The sequence below is a fragment of the Branchiostoma lanceolatum genome, chromosome 7, assembly GCF_035083965.1.
Source record: "Branchiostoma lanceolatum isolate klBraLanc5 chromosome 7, klBraLanc5.hap2, whole genome shotgun sequence".
NCBI classification, from domain to species: domain Eukaryota; kingdom Metazoa; phylum Chordata; class Leptocardii; order Amphioxiformes; family Branchiostomatidae; genus Branchiostoma; species Branchiostoma lanceolatum.
The window spans coordinates 19,818,612-19,837,804 of record NC_089728.1 but is presented as its reverse complement, the minus strand read 5'-3'; the positions used below and the strand labels follow the sequence as shown (position 1 = coordinate 19,837,804).

The 19,193-nt window shown below is 41.1% G+C and overlaps 1 protein-coding gene across 1 annotated transcript; it reads left to right on the top strand.

Annotated features, from left to right (window-relative positions):
* Window positions 1-759: 759 nt before the first annotated feature.
* Window positions 760-12,504, top strand: LOC136438080 (methyltransferase-like protein 27). Its single transcript, XM_066432754.1, has 6 exons — window positions 760-778; window positions 6,321-6,433; window positions 7,532-7,666; window positions 11,156-11,291; window positions 11,793-11,885; window positions 12,258-12,504. The coding sequence occupies exons 2-6, from the start codon at window positions 6,329-6,331 to the stop codon at window positions 12,440-12,442; spliced, it is 654 nt and encodes a 217-aa protein (XP_066288851.1). The 5' UTR covers window positions 760-778; window positions 6,321-6,328; the 3' UTR covers window positions 12,443-12,504.
* The last annotated feature ends 6,689 nt before the right edge of the window (window positions 12,505-19,193 follow it).

The following is a 19,193-nucleotide window of genomic DNA, read 5'->3' as shown; positions in this document are numbered from 1 at the left end:
ATTTTTCCTGTGATACTCGATCTCGGTATTTTAATTTTTTCTCCCCAACAGTGCAAATTGGGTGAACACAGGACAGATACTTTAGCTTTTGGGTTTGTCATCTGGATGTGAAAGACTCAAAATTGCTAATGTCTCTTCCACGTCTCTAAATAGTAGTGTGTTCCTCACAATGAAAGAAAGTAACACAAGTCTCATGGATCCCTCGTTCTCATATCCCATTTTAAAAGAGAACACAAACACAGAATGTTTTTTTAGTCTTTCACATGCAGATGCCAAACCAAAAAAATGAAGTATCTGTCCTGTAGTTCACCCAAGTTGCACTGTTTGGTAGCAAAAAAATTAAGAATTCGAGATCGAGCATCACAGGAAAAATCCCCCAGTGATTTCTTAATATATGTAAAACAACAGGAGCCAAGTGTCAGTTGTCTACCATCGCCCACGGCGTCAACAGCCCTATTCTCTAATTTGAGAAAGACAAAAATCATCTCTTGTTAATGAATGCATCCCATGGAGATAAAAATATCTAATTCTACACAGCCGAATAGATGTTTCCAGACCATTACTGAATGCAGTTATGAGTTAAATTGTGGACTAAATAAAGCGAGAAACTTCATTCAATGTATGAAGTGAACCTTCTTCCAGAATAGATTAGGTGATAAGACATTTGATGCCCCAGAGATAATGGGCCCGAATGGCTCAGTCAGACCGGAAGGACCGCGTTCAATCACCACTTAAGCTAGATCAGAGACCAGAACGTTGCAAGTCATCCGGAATAGAAGTAAGTTTGGATATTGTGTTACATTTGTTGTCTATTCTCGATTCTGTAAGTTGCTAAAAAGATACGGTTGAATAATTCGGCAAAGGCTGGACAGATTTGTCATTTCTAACCAAATCTACGTCGGTAACCATAGTGATGAACAAGCAGCCAATAGTGGGCAAGTGCTAGAGAAAAACCGGTTTTGTAACTTTGTGCTCAGTGTTAGGTTAGAGGTCATCTTAAAGACAATTAGTCTGCACTTATAGCAAAAAGTAGATCAGAGACCAGAACGTTGCGAAGTCATCCGGAATAGAAGTAAGTTTGGATATTGTGTTACATTTGTTGTCTATTCTCGATTCTGTAAGTTGCCAAAAAGATAGGTTGAATAATTTGGCAAAGGTTGGACAGATTTGTCTTTTGTAAACATATCTGTACTAAGATGACTCCCCAAGTCCTCTGATGAAATATTCTCCCTATTCTGGTCGATTTCTACCATTTTTCAGTCCTGGTGTGTACGCCGAATGGTGGTTATACCTCCTGTCGTGACCTAGATTCAGATTCTGCTTCAAATGTTTCACAAACTTTTATTCTAGTTACGTTGTTTTCTCCAGAAGCAGGACATTCTATAAGTAAAAGGGTGACCCCCACAGTAGACCAGACATGTACGCTAAGGATCTTGAAAGAAACTACTGAAACGATGTTATGTTTTAGTTACTATCTATAGAAGTTGCTCTTGATCAATTCCCACGTTTTAAAGCGAAATATGGCTATCGTGGTGGTACATTTTATCTGACAATGGGAAAATTTAGGTTTTATTCATCTATATGGGTCATAATAGTAGCTCCAGCTATTATTAGCTCTAGCTATTATTTGCTCCAACTATCATATATGGTGACCCACATATCTGCTTGGTTTGCCTCCGGCATTGGACGGCCAGTTTGTAATGGATAGCTGGAGTGGTAAATCAAGTCGTATTGACGCAGGTATCAGGGTGACCCAAATACTGCATAATGTAGAAATGTTCAGGTGGTTTTATGTTTGAGGTTTTCGCGGTGACCTTTCACCGCCAACTTAATTTTTCCCATAATTTTGACAATTTCTAGCATGTTTCAGTCAGGGTGTGTTACGCGAAATGGCGTTTGTACCGCTTGAACAAATTAAGATTCAGATCCTGCTTCAATTGCATAAAAGTTTTTTTTTTTCTCTAGCTACGTTGTTCCCTCCAGAAGCAGGACATTTTATAAGTCGAATGACAGAACAAAGGATCTTGAAGGAAACTACTGAAACGATTTTATTTTTAGCTACTTTCTATAAAGGAGGGCCTGCATACCCTTTTTCGTCTTCGTAATCTGTAGGCAGTCGCCCGAAATCAACGTAATTCGTAAGCAATACATACACCGTAACACGTAATTGGTCTCTTTCCTTCTACGTAAACCGTAACAGTTACCTTTATGCAACGTTAAGCGAAATCCATAAATTACTAGAAAGGCGTATGCTGATTTCAAAATGGTCCAATCCACAAGCGAGCACCTCCCATTATCATGTCCGCGTGTCACTCCCATGTCAGAGATGACGCACAATAAGCTCCAGAGCGACCAGACAGGTTCTACTTCATTTCATGCAAGAGTAATACCGTGGCGGACCATCACTAAGATATCTCTGACATTATCGTCCGATTTGTGCCTCACAGGTGGGAATACATTTACTGTACAAATTCTAGATCTTTGAGGAATGTTTGCATTACGACATAGAAATTTGTCGTTGTTATATAAATATATATGTTATAGTCACACTTTCTTTTCATATTAGAAGGTAGCTGCCATTGCTGCTAACTCACGAAAGACCAGAACAGTTTTCCACGCTTTCTGACAGGCTTTCTCGCACTGAATGCTTCTTCGGGTTTTCAGTTGCCACACGTTATGCTGAAAAGTTGCGACGAAAAGGTTGGTCCGAAAGTTGTTTATTCGAGTGGAAAATACATATACGTGTCGAGGTGGGGTAGGAATGGGGAGGGGTAATTGGTTTGGTATGTAATGGACGTGACCAGATTATCAATTACAGTCACTGTCAGTGCATTTGCTACATCAATTTGGTTGAACGTTGCCGCACAAAATTAGTGTCTTTTACAATGGCGCACGTCAGGATACCATGTTGTCATGGGAAGAGCCATGACCTTGTGCAATGAGACCGTATTTCCTTCAAATACGCTGGAGTGGAGTTAGGAGACTTCAACGTGTGTGGTCGTATTAAGGTCCCTCATAACGTCACATTATTATTTCTAAATACACGAAAATAGAAATTTCCACCATAAAAGGTCTTTCTTCATTTGGTGTTAATCGGGCTCAAATGTGGCCTCTCATGTCAAATATCAAAGTTCGTAGTTCAATAGTGCTACGTATTATAAGTAAAAAAACAGGTTAGACTCCATTTGATACAGAAGTCATTGTGTGTGACCTCACGCCAGTCTAGACTTGGTCATTATCACTCATGCGTTTAATGCAAAGAACTAAATTAAACTGCTTTTCAAATCATCTCCAAGATACTAAAAATCACCAGCTTTGACGCAAGCTAAGAGTTCAGCCGCTAGGTGTGTGAGTTTTGACTCATGATCGATCAGCATTTAGAGTAGGGCGTGGACAGGCTGACTGAATTTAGCGTCAAGGACAACAACAACAACAAGAGTTCCACGACCTCATATCTCCATGAACAGTTCTATTCATGCAAATGACTTACACATTTGCATAATATATGCTTGGTCATAAACACCTTTATCTAACGTACACATGTTACAATATTGACAGTCTTATAATTTTCCAATTAGATTAATTATGGTGTTTTTACATTAATTATGCAAATTAGGAATTTATTTGCATAATTGATATCTATTGATGCCCCACTTGCCATAAACTACATACGTTACATGTATTTGAGTCTGATAATGGAAAACACTGCAAATATAAATTGTCCTCATTACTTATGCAAATTAAGTGACAATTAGCATAATTTGCACTTCATTCTGTATATCTCTGTCTAAGCTACCTGCATACTAAGTATCATATTGACAGTCCTATAATTTTCCACTTAGACGAGATATGGTGTTTGCATTAATCATGCAAAGTAGGAATTTATTTGCATAATCGTTATCTGGTGATGATCCGCTTTCCTTAAACTACATACGTTACATGTACTAGAGTCTGATGATGGAAAACACTGCAAATATAGATTTTCCTTATTAACTATGCAAATCAAGTCCCAATAAGCATAATTTGCACTTCATTGTGTACATCTCTGTTTAAGCTACCCTGCATACCAAATATCATGGAAATCCGTTGTTCCTTTGTTCAGTTATTCTCCTTAGAAGATTTTCACAAAAATGCCCCTGCAGTTTCAGAGGAAGCTGCTAGAGAGCCCAAAGCTACACCACTTCTTTGTTACATCACAAGCTATCTGCCACCCAAAAATGAAGACCACAGCACGTCCAAGTCAAAAGATACAAAAATTGAAGGTTTGCTGCAGTACCAATGTCACATACCAGGGGGCCCAAAACCAACCTTGACCCTCGGCTTCACAACACCCACCCACGTACCAATTATCATCGTAATCCATCAAGAGGCTCTTGAGTTATGCTGACTGGAGTGGTGCGGAAAAACAAACAGACAAACAGACACACCCAAAACAATATCTCCATTTTTCATGGAGATAACAACAACATTATGTAGCTCCGGAATTTAGCGTCGATCGTTCTCGAGACGCCATGTGCACCATGCAGGCCCGCAAAAGTAGGTATTCAACATAAAATCAATAGTTTTCACGCAGAACTAGATAGTTCAATCTTGTGTAAAGTCTTGAAGCCTGTTGAAATGTGTTTTTTCTCTAGCTACGTTGTTCCCTCCGGGGGTGTCCCTGTGGTGTAGTGGCCTGCGCCTTTATCTCTGACCACATCTGGTTCCAATTACGTGGATCAGAAGGACTAGGATTCAAGCCCCGGGTAGGACATCTCTGGACAGGAGGCGCATTGAGTCATACCAAAGACTTTATAAAAATGGTACATACTTCTGAAACAGTATGGAAGTTAAGCACACTTCACTGCCTATAGACTAGCCCCCTGCTACAGTGATTGCACAACAGTGTGGCCCAGGGTTATGAAACGGAGATGGGCACCGCCCTATACATCAATAATGGTGTGGGAGGATTTTAACTAACGTTGTTCCCTCCAGACGCAGAGCATTTTACAGGTCGAATGACGGCCCCTACCAGTAGGCTTTGATATACTTTTTTTAAATAACAAAGGATCATGAAAGAAACTACTGAAACAATTTCATTTTTAGCTACTTTCTTTAAAAGCTGCTCTTGACCAATCAATTTCCTCTTAAGGAGGTCCCCCAGGTCTCTCCTTGTTATGCTGGACTTGGGTTAAACACATTTTACTGCGTATTGCTACGTCGTATTTCAGACATGTCATACTCCAACCAAAAGAATAGTTGGGGAGAACTACTTCGTATCTATTTGTCACCACGACGTAGTACAGTTAGGCTGTATTTCTGACAAATACGAGGTATTTGAGTGTACAGCACTTCGTGTTTGTCTACTACGACGTAGTGTGGGGTGAAGTACGATATAATTTGCTGAAATACGTTGTGGTTGGCTGAAATACGACGTTTTTGAGTTTCGACCAGAATTGAAAACCATAGAGGTCCGCCAGTGTCGACAACTGCTGTTCCTCTCCGACAAGTCAGAATATAAATATGTTCTGAGATTTTTGGCGAAACCTCAGGGGGGCGGTGAGCCTTATGGTATACACATTGTGTGCAGTTTGCAAGAATTCTATTCTGATATCCACAAAAATGATGGACTAGAACTCAAGAATGTCTGAATGCATTGTATTCATATTTCGTAGATAAGTAGGTATTTGTGTGACCTCTGAATTATTGGATTTTCGGCCCCCTAGCAATTGTCAATGGTACTGCAGAGGATTTCGCTTTTGAAATCTCGTGTTTTGAACATGCTATGGTTTTCAGGGGTGGATATCTCTTTGAAGGGAAAATAGGTCCTGTAGATTTGGACCTCCTATTGGCTTTTTTTAACTGCATGGGCTGATTTTTCTATCAAACTTCTAAAAGACGATAATCTAAGAATAGACTGACGGATCGTCATAATGTTTGGAATGTAGATCAGTAGGTCTTTTGCAGTACGTTATATAGTCATACTGATCCTCATATACTTAGCGATCAATATCGCCATATACTTTTTCTGCCTCCCTACACCCCTAGAAACGCATCTCGAACCCAACTCGACCCCAGAAGCGATAGCACAATGTTACGACGACTTCTTTTGAAGAATACTTCAAGACATCCTTCATTGTCTTAACCTCATTAATATATCTATTCAGAGTTTTAGTATAAAACCTGGTTTCCCAGTCATATCGTTAGTCACTGACGAAAGACAGCGGATGCTGTCTGAAACGTCTGACTGTTTCACAATTTTGTTAAGTTGCTTGAGTAACTATTTTTTGCATTTTACTACTACTTCAGGTTCAAACTTGTCTGGCCAACGTTTGTTCTAGCAGAAAACATGTTTGCAGAACCGACTACAACCCTAGAAACGCATCTCGACCCCAACTCGACCCCAGAGGCGTTGGCAAAATCTTACGACGACTGGTCCGGGAGCTATGACGAGGTGTGTACCTTAACGATATGCTAGAAAAAACAAGCAAACAAACAAACAAACAAACAAACAAACAAAATATAAATAAATGAACAAATCTAAGGCAGATCTTGTAACTGTAAAAGGCGAAATGTTCGCGTGGATGTAATTTACCGGTAGGGAAAGGAAGAAAATGTTTTCGCTGTGGTTTTAGGTTCAAATTAACGGTTGAAACTGCCATGAAGGGGTTTACTGTGAAAAGGGAAATGTTCGCGGTGGTTTAAGGTTCTTGGTGAAGAGTATTCTCCAAGCAAAGGTTCGGCTCCGTTTGTTTTTCGCGTGTTTTATGCTTTTTCAAGCCAAACGTTTAGTTTAGACCTAACGTTAGCTTGAACCAGTCAAGCTCATGTTATGTCAAAAAGTGTTATAGATAGTTGATACACAAGTTTAGTGTTTTGCAACACCATCAAAACATGTGTTCAAAAACGGAACTCTCACCATGGATACATCGTGACGTCACGGCTTCCAAAGTCAAGCTCTAAATATCTATCCTTAAGCAGATGGTGGTGAAGATCTTTAAAGTTTGCCCCCCCCCCCCCCGATATAGACCTTTCTCATGCGGCGGACATGATAGAATGAAAACGAGGCCCTTGTGGCAAACAATAGACCGATCCTAACTGTCAATCACAATTAGCAGTTTAGCCAATGATTACCTGATGATTAGAGAATCGACCAATGATGAAGTGGCTGCATGACCGTCAAATATTTGCATTTCTATGTGTTTATTTTGCATTCCTACGTTTTGACGGAGGAGGGCGGGGACAATGGGATCGGTCAATAAAGCTCTAAATTGGTACATCTTTTTTGTGCATTACATTTGTTATGATATTGATACTTGGACATCATATTTTAAAACTTAATGTGATTTTGGAGGAAAACTAAATCTGTACATCATTTTTGTTTCTTTGCCTCATTGGCCTCGTCTTCATTCTATCATGTCCGCCGAGTGAGAAAGGTGTATTGGAGAACCTGGCTGTGAGAGAAGCGGTGTAGTCGTCACGGAACCTAGCGAGCGTAATCTTCCAAACCGACATCTGCTTGGAGATTAATTTATACCGTCTCTCTCAACAGGAGTTGATGACGCAGCTGAGCTTTACTGCTCCCAGAAAGTGCGCCGACGCTATGGAGAAAGTCAAGGGCGGCTCAAACCGCAAGGAGGTCCGTGTTCTTGACGTGGCGGCCGGTACTGGACTGTGCGCGGAAGAGGTATCTGTATCTGTATCTATATAGACGGTTTGAGGGCAGATACAAGAGATAGACTTGCCCATAGGCAGTAATGCTTTAAAGCACTAAAACAAGGGCTCAGAAAAGTATTCACCTTCAATGCAAGGCCACAAAATTCTTATGCACCAGAAAGCCACATCTGTCTACTTTAGAATCATGCAAAGAAAATAGACAGTTGACCAGCTCGTTCTCTCGTAACAGCTGACAGACGAAAACAATCGTCAACTTTGACCTACTCCCAGCCTGGAAGAGTCCACTCGGAGCATGTGAAACCAAACCACAAAGATATCTCCTTACACCAAATAAACGACTGAAACATACAAATTTTGACCAAACTGGGAAAGCGTAGACCCTACATGTTCCTTCTAGCCCAAAAGAATCCAAAATGGACCAAAATTTTCAAGAAAAAAAAAGGGGTTTCAAAAGTTTAGTGTAAGGACCCAATTTGTGTTCGCAATTTTTGCAGGCCACTGCGCAACTCAACAGTGACGTCAGCCCTATAACCGCCATTAGGCGTAACACACCAGCTTCGCAGGCACGCGGCGCGGTAGCAGCTGGTTATATTACACCGAACCGTCTGTTACAACTAGTCTTTGCATATCTGACTGCAACCGTTCTTTAAAGCTATTTAGTGAGGATGCTTCTACAGTACTTGATGACAAGAAGTTACATTCTGCTATTGTTCTTGGAAAATACGAATTTTTGAACACATCAATCCTTGGCTGATAACTCTGGTACTTAAAAGCATGACTATTTCTAGTCCTCTTCTGAGCTGACATTAGATACTTATCAGTCGCACAAGTTTGTTAGTCATTATGTACATCATGCAAAGTCTGGACGTTGTTCTTCTGTCTTCAAGTGACATCCATTGCAAATAATTGAGGTGAAGTGGTCCAAGGATAATAGGGTTCACGGTTAGCCTTGCGCATGATCGTGTAAGCCCCTTGCTCAGAAACACTTCTTGTCTAGACGATACTTGATATATAATGTCCAGACAGCTTTTCTTTATGCCTCAGTGGCTGTCAAAGTGAAGTGCTTTTCAACGCGCGCTACCACTGTCAATTTCATCTTCAGGGCATAATGAGGTACATGTATGCTACTCCTTGCCGCATGGTGGCGTTACAGCGGTAAGAAGGATGAAGTCTTGACCGCTGTACACTCCAATGAAAGAAGCCAAGACGTCTGTGATGACGCGGCTGTGTAGACTTAGCATATTTGATAACTCATTAAGCTATTTACATCGACATCATTTCACCATACGGCAAGGGGGCAATTCAGGTTTTGTCTAATTCTTAGGTCCATATTGAAACAAGAGTCCCAAGGACACAATCTTCCGTGAAGCTATAACGGTATATGCGGTGTAGCTGAGGCTTTTGATACCGTCTTGAACTACCGACACGCCAAATTTCAGACAATTCCACCAAACTGATCTTGATTTACAGACCCAGACGTAAAAAAGGTGGCAAAGTATGAAAGTCTCATCTTAGCAAAAAAGGCTGTTGTAGGCTTTGTCCTCCATCCAGGAGTAGACAGGGGCCCTGTCGAGTAGTTTACGGGATGTATTTTGGCGCTTTCGGGCGTGACCCCAACGCGGCCCCGTTGGATACCCTGCGGCTACTGGGCTATTTTTGGGCACGTCCGGGGCCCGCGATAACTTTAACTCGGACTCAAATTTAACAGTAACCCTTGAAACAAACCGACACCATGAGCTAATGTTGCTAACACCGATAGATGCACCCCACCACCCCGTACCCGGCAGTCCACCGGGACATATTTGTGGCCACGGGGTTACATTCCCGGAGCCCGCGATAACTTAAACTCGGACTTAATTTAACAGGAACACTGTAACAAACAGACACCGTGAGCTAATGTTGCTAACACCTATAGATACACCCTACATCCCCGACGGGCACCGTCGCAATTGGGACCTAAACATGAGGTAGCTATAGCTATAAAGTTATCGGAACGATACCAGGTGATTGTCCTGTAGAAACTAGCACCTTCGTCAAGAAGGCTATGCTTCCGATAGCGTTTTTATGTATGTATGTTGTACGCATGTATTTACGTGTATGTGTGCAATAGCAGCATAACTCGAGAATTCGAAGGCCTGGATGGATTGCTCTGATACATGGTGTAAGTGTCTTCATGAAGAAGAACTTTATTGCACGACAATTGTAAATGGTAAAAAATATGGCAATAATTCGTAAACATACATAACAATCGACTATTACTAATATTTAACATTTTCAGAGATCTCATCTGCAACATGAATAACAATTGATCTAATAATGTGCATTCTAATGGCTAAAACAGTATACAATGTAATGGTGACGATGATAGTATTTTGCGTCAGGAATGTAAAATAATGTCTCGCTTTTGCATCGAGTTGTATATAAATTTGCCTACATAGGTGGATATATGAATAGGGCATGACAACAACATATTGAATATTTCTGTCTTGGAATGCGGCAGCATTTCACCGGACTCATATACAATAGATTGGAAAAATTTTTGCCGGTCATTGTCATAGCTTGGACAATCCCTCATGAAGTGGAATTCGTTCTCAATATGATTATGAGACTTGGCAATAATAAGAATTTGACCCCCCCCCCGCGGATTTTTATGTGCCGCATTGGAACTGGAGTTTCTATATCACGTGTTCTAGTCATGTTATGTTTGTTAATTCTGACCTGTAGCTCTTGTAGTAGGGGGTAGGTTTGGGCCCCCTATCGGATTTTTTGGAGCTGCAGGAGCTGGTTTTGAAAGAGAACTCAATTCAACTCAAGAAGGGGTTGACGGATCATCATGATTTCTGGCATGTAGATTAAAGAAATCTTTATTGACATAACAAAGTACAGCGACATCCGTAAGGTCGTCTAGAACTATACATGTAAACAACAACAATGGGATACAAAATAATTAACCTACGTACAAGAATAACAAGTATATGAATACATCAACATGTCGAGTTTAAACTATCACTTACACTACTAGTTCTAAGATCTAAACATTCTTTGTTATATTAACCTATTTGTGCACAGTAACGGTATCTCCTTCTAGAGTGTACTTGAATCTATCTATAGGATAGAATGCATCAAATTCTGTTGAGCAAGCGGAAGAAAGGTTGAACAGCTTTGAGCGTTTATCATGATATCGTGGACCATCTAGGATAAAGTGTTATTCATTTTCAAGGTTGGTTGGTATAATTAGTTGTTAATTATGCAAATCAGAATTTTATCAAGCCTCCTGGGCATAACCTGTGCAATAGATATGCCTTCACTTTAAATTGCTCAAACTGTTTTTAAAGGCGCTCAGTAAAACTATATAACCCTATTTCCCAAAGTTGCAGAAACGTCATGGCGACCCCCGTCTCTGTTGAGGCATAGCTGTAGGGCCCTGAATTCCTGATGCTTATTTTACTTCTCTTATAGTCATTCTAATTATTCGATCGTTTGATTTATCATTCCTTAGCTGGTGAAGAAAGGATTTACCAACATAGACGCGGTGGACGGGAGTCAGAAAATGCTGGACCTTGCCGAGAGGAAGCAGATCTACCGCCGACTCATCTGTGACTTTGTCGGACCGAACCCCCTGGACATCGAAAAAGGTATTTGTCCTCTTTCACAACGTTTGACAACAACAACAAAAAAAGAATTAAATCTGAACTCTTGAAAACTAGCAAAGAACACTTGATAAGCGTTCCTACGAACGCCACTATGTTGTGCTCTGTGGTCTATGGATGCTTACTATAGACGCCAGATTCAGGAAGGATTGAGACTGTAGATGTGTGACTCAACATGTTTATTCTAATAGCTTTGCTGGGAAGCTAGGAGGAGTGACGTCATGGGGTCCAAGGCCCCCTAGGTGAACTTCTACTACCTGGTGATTACATGAACATGTAACTGTTGAACACTGGCAAAATGAACAATTGATAAGCGTTCTTTTTTTAAACTAAAATATTAAGCACAGGTCTTAGCACGTACCTACAAACGACATATACACAGAGAGATCATATGCATCTGTCACAAATTCCAAACTTCTGGAATAGATAGGTTCAAAGCAAGCTAACTCGTATATTCTTACTGAAAAACAATTGTACCCTTCATAGACACATATGACGCCATTGTCTGCTGTGGTGGCTTCGCCGCGGGTCACCTGAAGGAAGACTGTTTACCTGAGCTTATACGGGTCGTCAAACCAGGTTAGCTGCAGTTGGAGATTTCAGATAAGCCTCATCTAATCTCAAACCCGTACAATGATTTAGGGGTAGGGTAGTTACCCTACATTGGTTTAAATCACCTTCCGGGTGTCATGCACATGCATAGATTGGGAACCGCTTCGTCTGCTTAGCACTGATGAGAATGAGTGTGGGAGTCCAACTCTTAACACTACCAGCTAGTGGACTAGCAATGACTATAGAAACGTAGGGGGTGGAGCACTTCTTTACATCCTTGAAGAATGGAGGTATTGATTTGGGCGTTTCTGTGTGCTTGTGTTTGTAACATGTAAAATGAAAAGCCACAATACCCCGTAAAAGTGAAAACATCCTAATCGTTCAGTTTCTCATTTCCAGGCGGCTACATCGTGATTACGTTCCGCGAGGAGTGGTTGCTCCTGTACGAGGATTTCAAGGATAAGCTGGAGCCCGCCATGGCCCGCCTGCAGGAACAGGGGCTCTGGGAGCGAGTCAGCCGGGAGATCTTTCCCAACTTTCTCCCAGGCAAGGACGGGATAACCATCGTCTACAAGGTCCTATAGCGTCCTGGCTTTCAGCTCAGATGTGATTCGAAAACGAAGTAATAAAAAAAAAATGGAAAGGATATTTTAAGTCATTTTGTTTTTATTTCACCTGTTTCTCTTGACTAGAATGTTACATACACGGAGCATGCGCAAGATCGTTACCGCCATGGGTGTTGTTTACGCAAATACGCCGCGATGGACTATATAAGACACAGACAAGCGATAATGTTTCAATCTGATCAGGTCCGTGCCTTGGTTACTTTACACCATGTTAACAAGATGACATTTAAGCGTCTAAACAGATAAGAACTACATTTTTTGACAAAACTAGTTAATTGACAATGAGTGTGGTTCTAAAGAGGAAGCTTGTACTATAAAATCACCCAATAAATTCGGCTAACGTAAACTACCAAGGTCAGTCTGCTACTGACTGTCGTGGTGTTCACGTCGTGGAGGCCTGGCACCACCAACACAAGTTACTCTCTCAATAAACTTTTGAAATGTAGTCAGATAAGGAATTGTATGGCTATACATGAAGAAGTTAGCTTTATGTAACCAAGAATATAAACAAGAGTTCTGCGACCTCATATCTCCATGAACTATTCTGTTTATGCAAATGACTTGCACATTTACATAATATATGCTTGGTCATAAACACATTTATCTAACTTAAACATGATGCAATATTGTCATTCCTATAATTTTCCACTTGAATGAATCCTCGCACTTTTGCATTAATTATGCAAATTAGGAATTTATTTTCATAATTGGTATCTGCTGATACATATGTTACATGTTACGATTCCGGGTCGGAGTTCGAATCTTGGGTTGGGTCATGACCCGGTAATCTGCCGGAAGTGCGTGGTCGTCACCCTGATTTCTGCCCGAGATTGCTTGGTGATAGTTTTAGCTGTGCATAAATATTTTTAATCTTCTGAAAAGCCCGTGAGTTGTAGTATTTTTGGGCGCGGTGCAGTTGGTTCGCTATCGAAGCCTTTTTTTTGTATTAGTCCGCGGCAACGGTGATGCGGTTTTCTTGCCTGGTGACCCAAATAGAATCGTTTTTAATGCATTTTCACCGAATTTGGGTCATCGGAGATTGTGAAAAAGTTATCACATAACTTTTTTTATTTATTTTTTTTCATTTTTTAGAGACACCATTTACTAAGCTTTCTCAGCATGTATGTCGTGACCCCAGGAAAACTCGTTTTTTCCAAGCAGGTTCGATCAAAAAGGTGTAAAAAAAAGATAATTTTAGAGTGCAAAATTTACATTTTACTATGGTTTCTACCCAAAATAAGGGGACAACGGACAATACCGATAAATACATCGGAAAACAGCAGAAAACCGCTTTTCGACCATGTGATAACATTTTCCGTTATACTTTTCTTGGCGGAATTGCAGCCCGTCGACCTGAGGGTGTCGGCCTACATACGAAATCGCAAAAAAACTCCGATCCGAGACCTTACCTACATATATTACATGTATTTGGATCTTGTAATGGAAAACATTGCAAATATAGATTTTCCTCATTAGTTATGGAAATTAAGTGTCGATTAGCATCATTGTGTACATCTCTGTCTAAGCTACCTGCATACTAAATATCATGGAAAACCGTTCAGTTATTCTCCTCAGAAGATTTTCACAATAACGCCACTACAGTTCCAGAGCAAGCTGCTAGGGGCACCAAACTTACCTCACTTCTTTATTAAATCACAAGCTATCTGCCACCCAAAAATCAAGACCGTAGCCCGTCCAGGCCAAAAGATACAAAAACGGAAGTTCTGCTGCACTACCAAGGTCACATACCAGGGGGCCCAAAATCGACCTTGAATTGAAACACCCGCCCACTTACCAAATATCATCGTAATCCATCTAGAGGTTCTTGAGTTATGCTGACTACAATAGTCCGAAAACACAAACAGACACACACACACTCAAACACGCAAAAAAAATATGTCCTTTTTTCATGGAGATAATGACAACACTGGCTTGCCATGTTCTGTTTGGTGGTATAAGTAAAGACTTTGGCTGGCAGTTCATGTGCAGTTCTACCTTACAATTAAGTTCTACAGAGCTCCAGTCTATATAACTGGCTTTTAGATTACCATGTAGACACCACAGCTACAGGTCATATTTCTAGACATACAACTACCAAACATTTGAATTCGAGGCGAAGAGGACATTTCCAAGTTGCAAAGATAGATACAGTTACACTTTGAAACAATTTTGACAGGCTGATTTGAATGTTGATATTTGAACACAAGATGGATTTTCTAAAAATTGAAAGTTGTTTTGATTACGAAACTTTGTTACAACCATTCTACGTCGTTCTGTATGGTTTCATAATGTTACTTTGAAAAACCAGTAGAAAAAAATATTTGAATCTCGTTGACCAGTATTATGCTAATCTTCTCTTGGTTTGTGTCCAGGTTGAGACAGTCTGGATTTTTTTGTGTTTATGTAGTTATGGGGGTCCATCCACCTTTCAAAGTTCAGCAAGGCCACAGTGGGAAGCACTTCCTAAATTAGTTTATGGTTCTGACCGCAGGGCACAGAAATCGGTATTTTAACGCTCCTCTAAGCGATTTCGCAAAGCCCCCGTCACAAATCAAGAATTTAGCTTGGCCGACAAGTCGGCGAGCTCCAAATGGGGATTTTGGGGCGAAGTACGGCCGACGTCCTGGCGATTCCGCGGGCTTCGGGCGATTTTTAGGAGCTCGGCCGACGTTCGCGGATCACTGGAAGCTGCACTTAAATTCAGCGAGGCCTCGCCGATGATTTGTGAGCTCGGAGAGCTTGTCAACAGGTTGGCCGTAGCCCGCCCGAGCAACGGTCAACGCTCGGACAACACTTGGCAAATCGGAAGTCGTCCGAACTCGCCGGCCTCGCGCGAGGATCGCTCGAGGTTCCTACCATTATCGGACGACCGTCGTCGGTGTTCCGCCCGACTATTGTAAAGCTGTGAGAGTTTCGGGCGAACGTCGTGCTGGTGTTGGTGGGAGCTTGGACGGGTTCCGGTCGAACTCCTCCTGTCAGATACTCAGTTTGACACCTTGGTTGAGCATGTGTCATTATCTTCGCCGAGAAGATTATATTTTCGGTTGAGCCAGCTGTTGGGTGGGTCCTTATGTAGGGTTTTGACATAAAGGACCTATTACTGATTTTGATAAAAGATTATTCAGAATTCATATGATTTGGTGGCTGTCAGTACACTTATTTGTGACTGGTGGAGAATCGAGTTAAACCCCTTGTTGCCCAAACCTGAGTTTATAACAAGGCTTTGGAAAGTAAAAACAACACGAGTGATTCAAACAACATTAATCTACACCCCTGTGTCGCGTACTTATAAAAATATGAGCTAGTTCAAACACACTTAGCTGTTCTTCATTATTCATAAAATAACGCAAGTTATCCGCTATGTAGGAAAAACAAGTCTACAATATACCAATTGAGAGCTTGTGTACGTGACTGACTGTGGTCTCTGCCCACAAACATAAGCCTACAGCTTGACTATGTCGTCTTCATGTCCTGTTATTAAATGTCATTCAATAAAAAATTGAAATGAAATAAAATAAAATGAAATAAAGAAAATTAGAAAAATAATCCATAATTGATATGATTTGGTGGCTGTTTCGGCAGTAGTACTTATTTGTGACTGTCGTCGTATCGAGTTAACTGCTTTTTCCAAAACCTGGCTGAATAAGAAGGCTTTTGAAAGTGAAAACAACGTCGAGTGATTCAGAGAACATTAATCTACACCCCTGTGTCGCGTACATATAAAAAAAATGAGCTAGGTCAAACACTCTCAGTTGTTCTTCAATATTTATAGAATAACGCAAGTTATCCGCTTTGCAAGAAAAGTAAGTTTACAATATGCCAATTGAAAGCTTGTGTACATGACAGATGAAAAACAATCTTCAAAACGAAATAGATATCACAACATTTGGTATTCCTTCATGATAATTACGGACAAGATTTTATACCACACCGTAAACAAGTTCTGTTTCCTAGTCCAGTAGTGAAAATTACTACAGTAAATATGTAAAAAAATAACCACTAATACGTGGTAAGTCACACTTGTTGTTTATGCATGTAAACCGCAACAACCAATTTACAGACAATTAGAGTTGCTATATTCGTGTGGGACCTGTTGAGAACGCAGTAAGGAGAGCTGCAATTTGCGATCAGCACCAGAGACAGAGGGCGTGCGGACCAAAGTCCGGGATGGTGGGTGCGCCCGTTGACTAACTACAGCAGATCCTAACAGCCAGATAACCGCAGTGATGGCTGACCCACGAGAGCCATCACGTCTAGAAAGTGAAAAAATAGAGATGACATCCATCCAGGGAGATTTCGACCGCCATGATCCGGAGGTATCGCCTCTTCCCCCCGACAAACCCTGGGAGGTATTGTCCTGTCGCCCAAAACAGCCTATGGGGCGACCGACTCGGCGTCCATCCGGACAAACTCCTGGGCAACCGTCTCATGGATCCAGGAAGAGAGGTGGACCAAATGCCCGCAGGGTCCCGTCTCGTTACCCCGAAGAGAGTCTTGAGCTGCCCCTTCGTCCGCCCGATCAGGCTCCAGGCGAAATGCTTCGCCCGTCCGGAAAAGGTTCGGTGGATCGGTCTGGTCCTTCCGGACAAAGTTCTAGGAATCCGTCTGCTCGCTCCGGACAGATTCCTTGCGAGCCATCTCATACAACCGGACAGACCCCGGCGGAAGCGTGCGTTCGCCCCAAACAGAGGGACGGGAAGGTAGCGGGTGTGTACCGGCACAGGCGACGGGAGGAAGACATCGTCAAGATGCCGCTGAATCCGATGTACGGCGCGGACCTAGATCTGCCGTCAGGTTAGTTTTAAATCTAACATTACAGAATTTGACAGTTGTAGGAATAGCGCAAACCTAGGCATGCAGAAAGACAACATATTTTCCCATTTGTTTTAGTTCACAAAACACTATCGGTTGTACAGAACGAAATTAAATAAAGCAGTAAAGGCCGGTTTGAAACACTTAATATGCATGTAAAGAAATGTCAGTGAAAAAATGAAAAGTGAAAAATGGGTATATTTCGTGTCTTGAAAACATGACAAAATTTAGAAACAAAGGAAGCTTGCATCGTCTGGTCACAAAGTATACAAATCAAACGAAGAAACCAACAAGCAAACGTTTAGCGGGTATCTCACTGGACTGTGACCTGTTGGCGACCTCGCTGCGACCTTCATTGGATTTGTGTTATCCCTGACTTTATAATGGCAACATCATGCAAAATGTACAAGACCTACTGAAAAGAAAACCAAAACATAAAGCCTATTTATCGATGAAATTCGTTGATGGCTCTGAAAAATCGCTCGCCAACAGGTCGACAACATGTCGCAGTTTCAATGAGATACTTCCTTTTGTGGACACATTATATTCCTTAGTATATTGCCAATTTCAACAATACTAGTAACAAAGTGCGATATCAAACACCTTTAAAGTGCTGTATCAATGTGGCAGTATAAAAAAAAATTCAATTACTCTTGGGGCAGCCGTATTCTGAAATGTATGTTACCTATTTTGGAGGAAATATTTGTGAGCCCTGTTTTACAAGTAGGGATTTTGAGACTTGTTTTTTTTAGCTAGCTACAATTTGGTGAATAATTTACATTCCAGTTATAAATATTCAGGTAAACCAACTACTTGTGTTGACTGGGTCCGTGCAATATTTTCACATACAGTTTTACGAGTCCAATAATCACTTAAGATTTACATCTACATCAAGTTTCAAAATAGAAAGCAAAACGATTTTCAATTTGATGACGCATTTCCCTTGGCTCTTTATGATATGGTTATATTAGCATGCTTTTCTATGAATTTGATAACTGCATTTCTAGGTCTTAGCTTATCCTTACCTCACCAAGTTCTATTAATTTTGCCACAATTACTGTTAAAGGTGATAGAGGTATGCTAGGCACCGGTCTCACTTTGGAAACTAAACTGTCAATAATTTGTTCAATGGGGATTCAACTTCAAAGTGTTATACTATTGGTGACAAATTTTGTAGGTTCATACTCACTCTCTACACTGTAAAGCAGACAATATCTTAGCATCGATAATTTCTGCATCTATCGATGGCGCGGTTGGTTAGTTATGACGACTTTCTGGGTGTGTATGTAAGTGCGTGTTTATTCATATTTTACCCAAAATAACTAAGGAAGGTGCGGTTTGATTGTGTTGGTATTTGGTGTGTTTCGGTATGGTCTTGACAAAGGTGCCTCCTAGCCGCTTTCGGAGAATGTCGGTCGAAATCTCCCTGAATGGATGTCATCTCAATTTCTTCGCTTTCTAGACGTGATGGCTCTCGTGGGTCAGCCATCACTATGGTTATCTGGCTGTTAGGATCTGCTGTAGTTAGTCAACGGGCCCACCCACCAACCCACCATCCCGAACTTTGGGCCGCACGCCCTCTGTCTCTGGTGCTGATCGCAGAGTGCAGCTCTCCTAACTGCGTTCTCAACAGGTCTCACACGAATATAGCAGCTCTGATTGTCTGGAAATTGGTTGTTGCGGTTTACATGCATAAACAACAAGTGTGACTTACCACATATTAGTGGTTATTTTCGTATTAACTGTTCAGTAGTAATTTTCACTAATGGACTAGGAAACAGAGCTTGTTTTTGTTGTGGTATAAAATATTGTTCTTGATTATCATGGAGGAATACCAAATGTTGTGATATCTATTTCGTTTTGGAGATCGTTTTTTACCGGTCACGTACACAAGCTC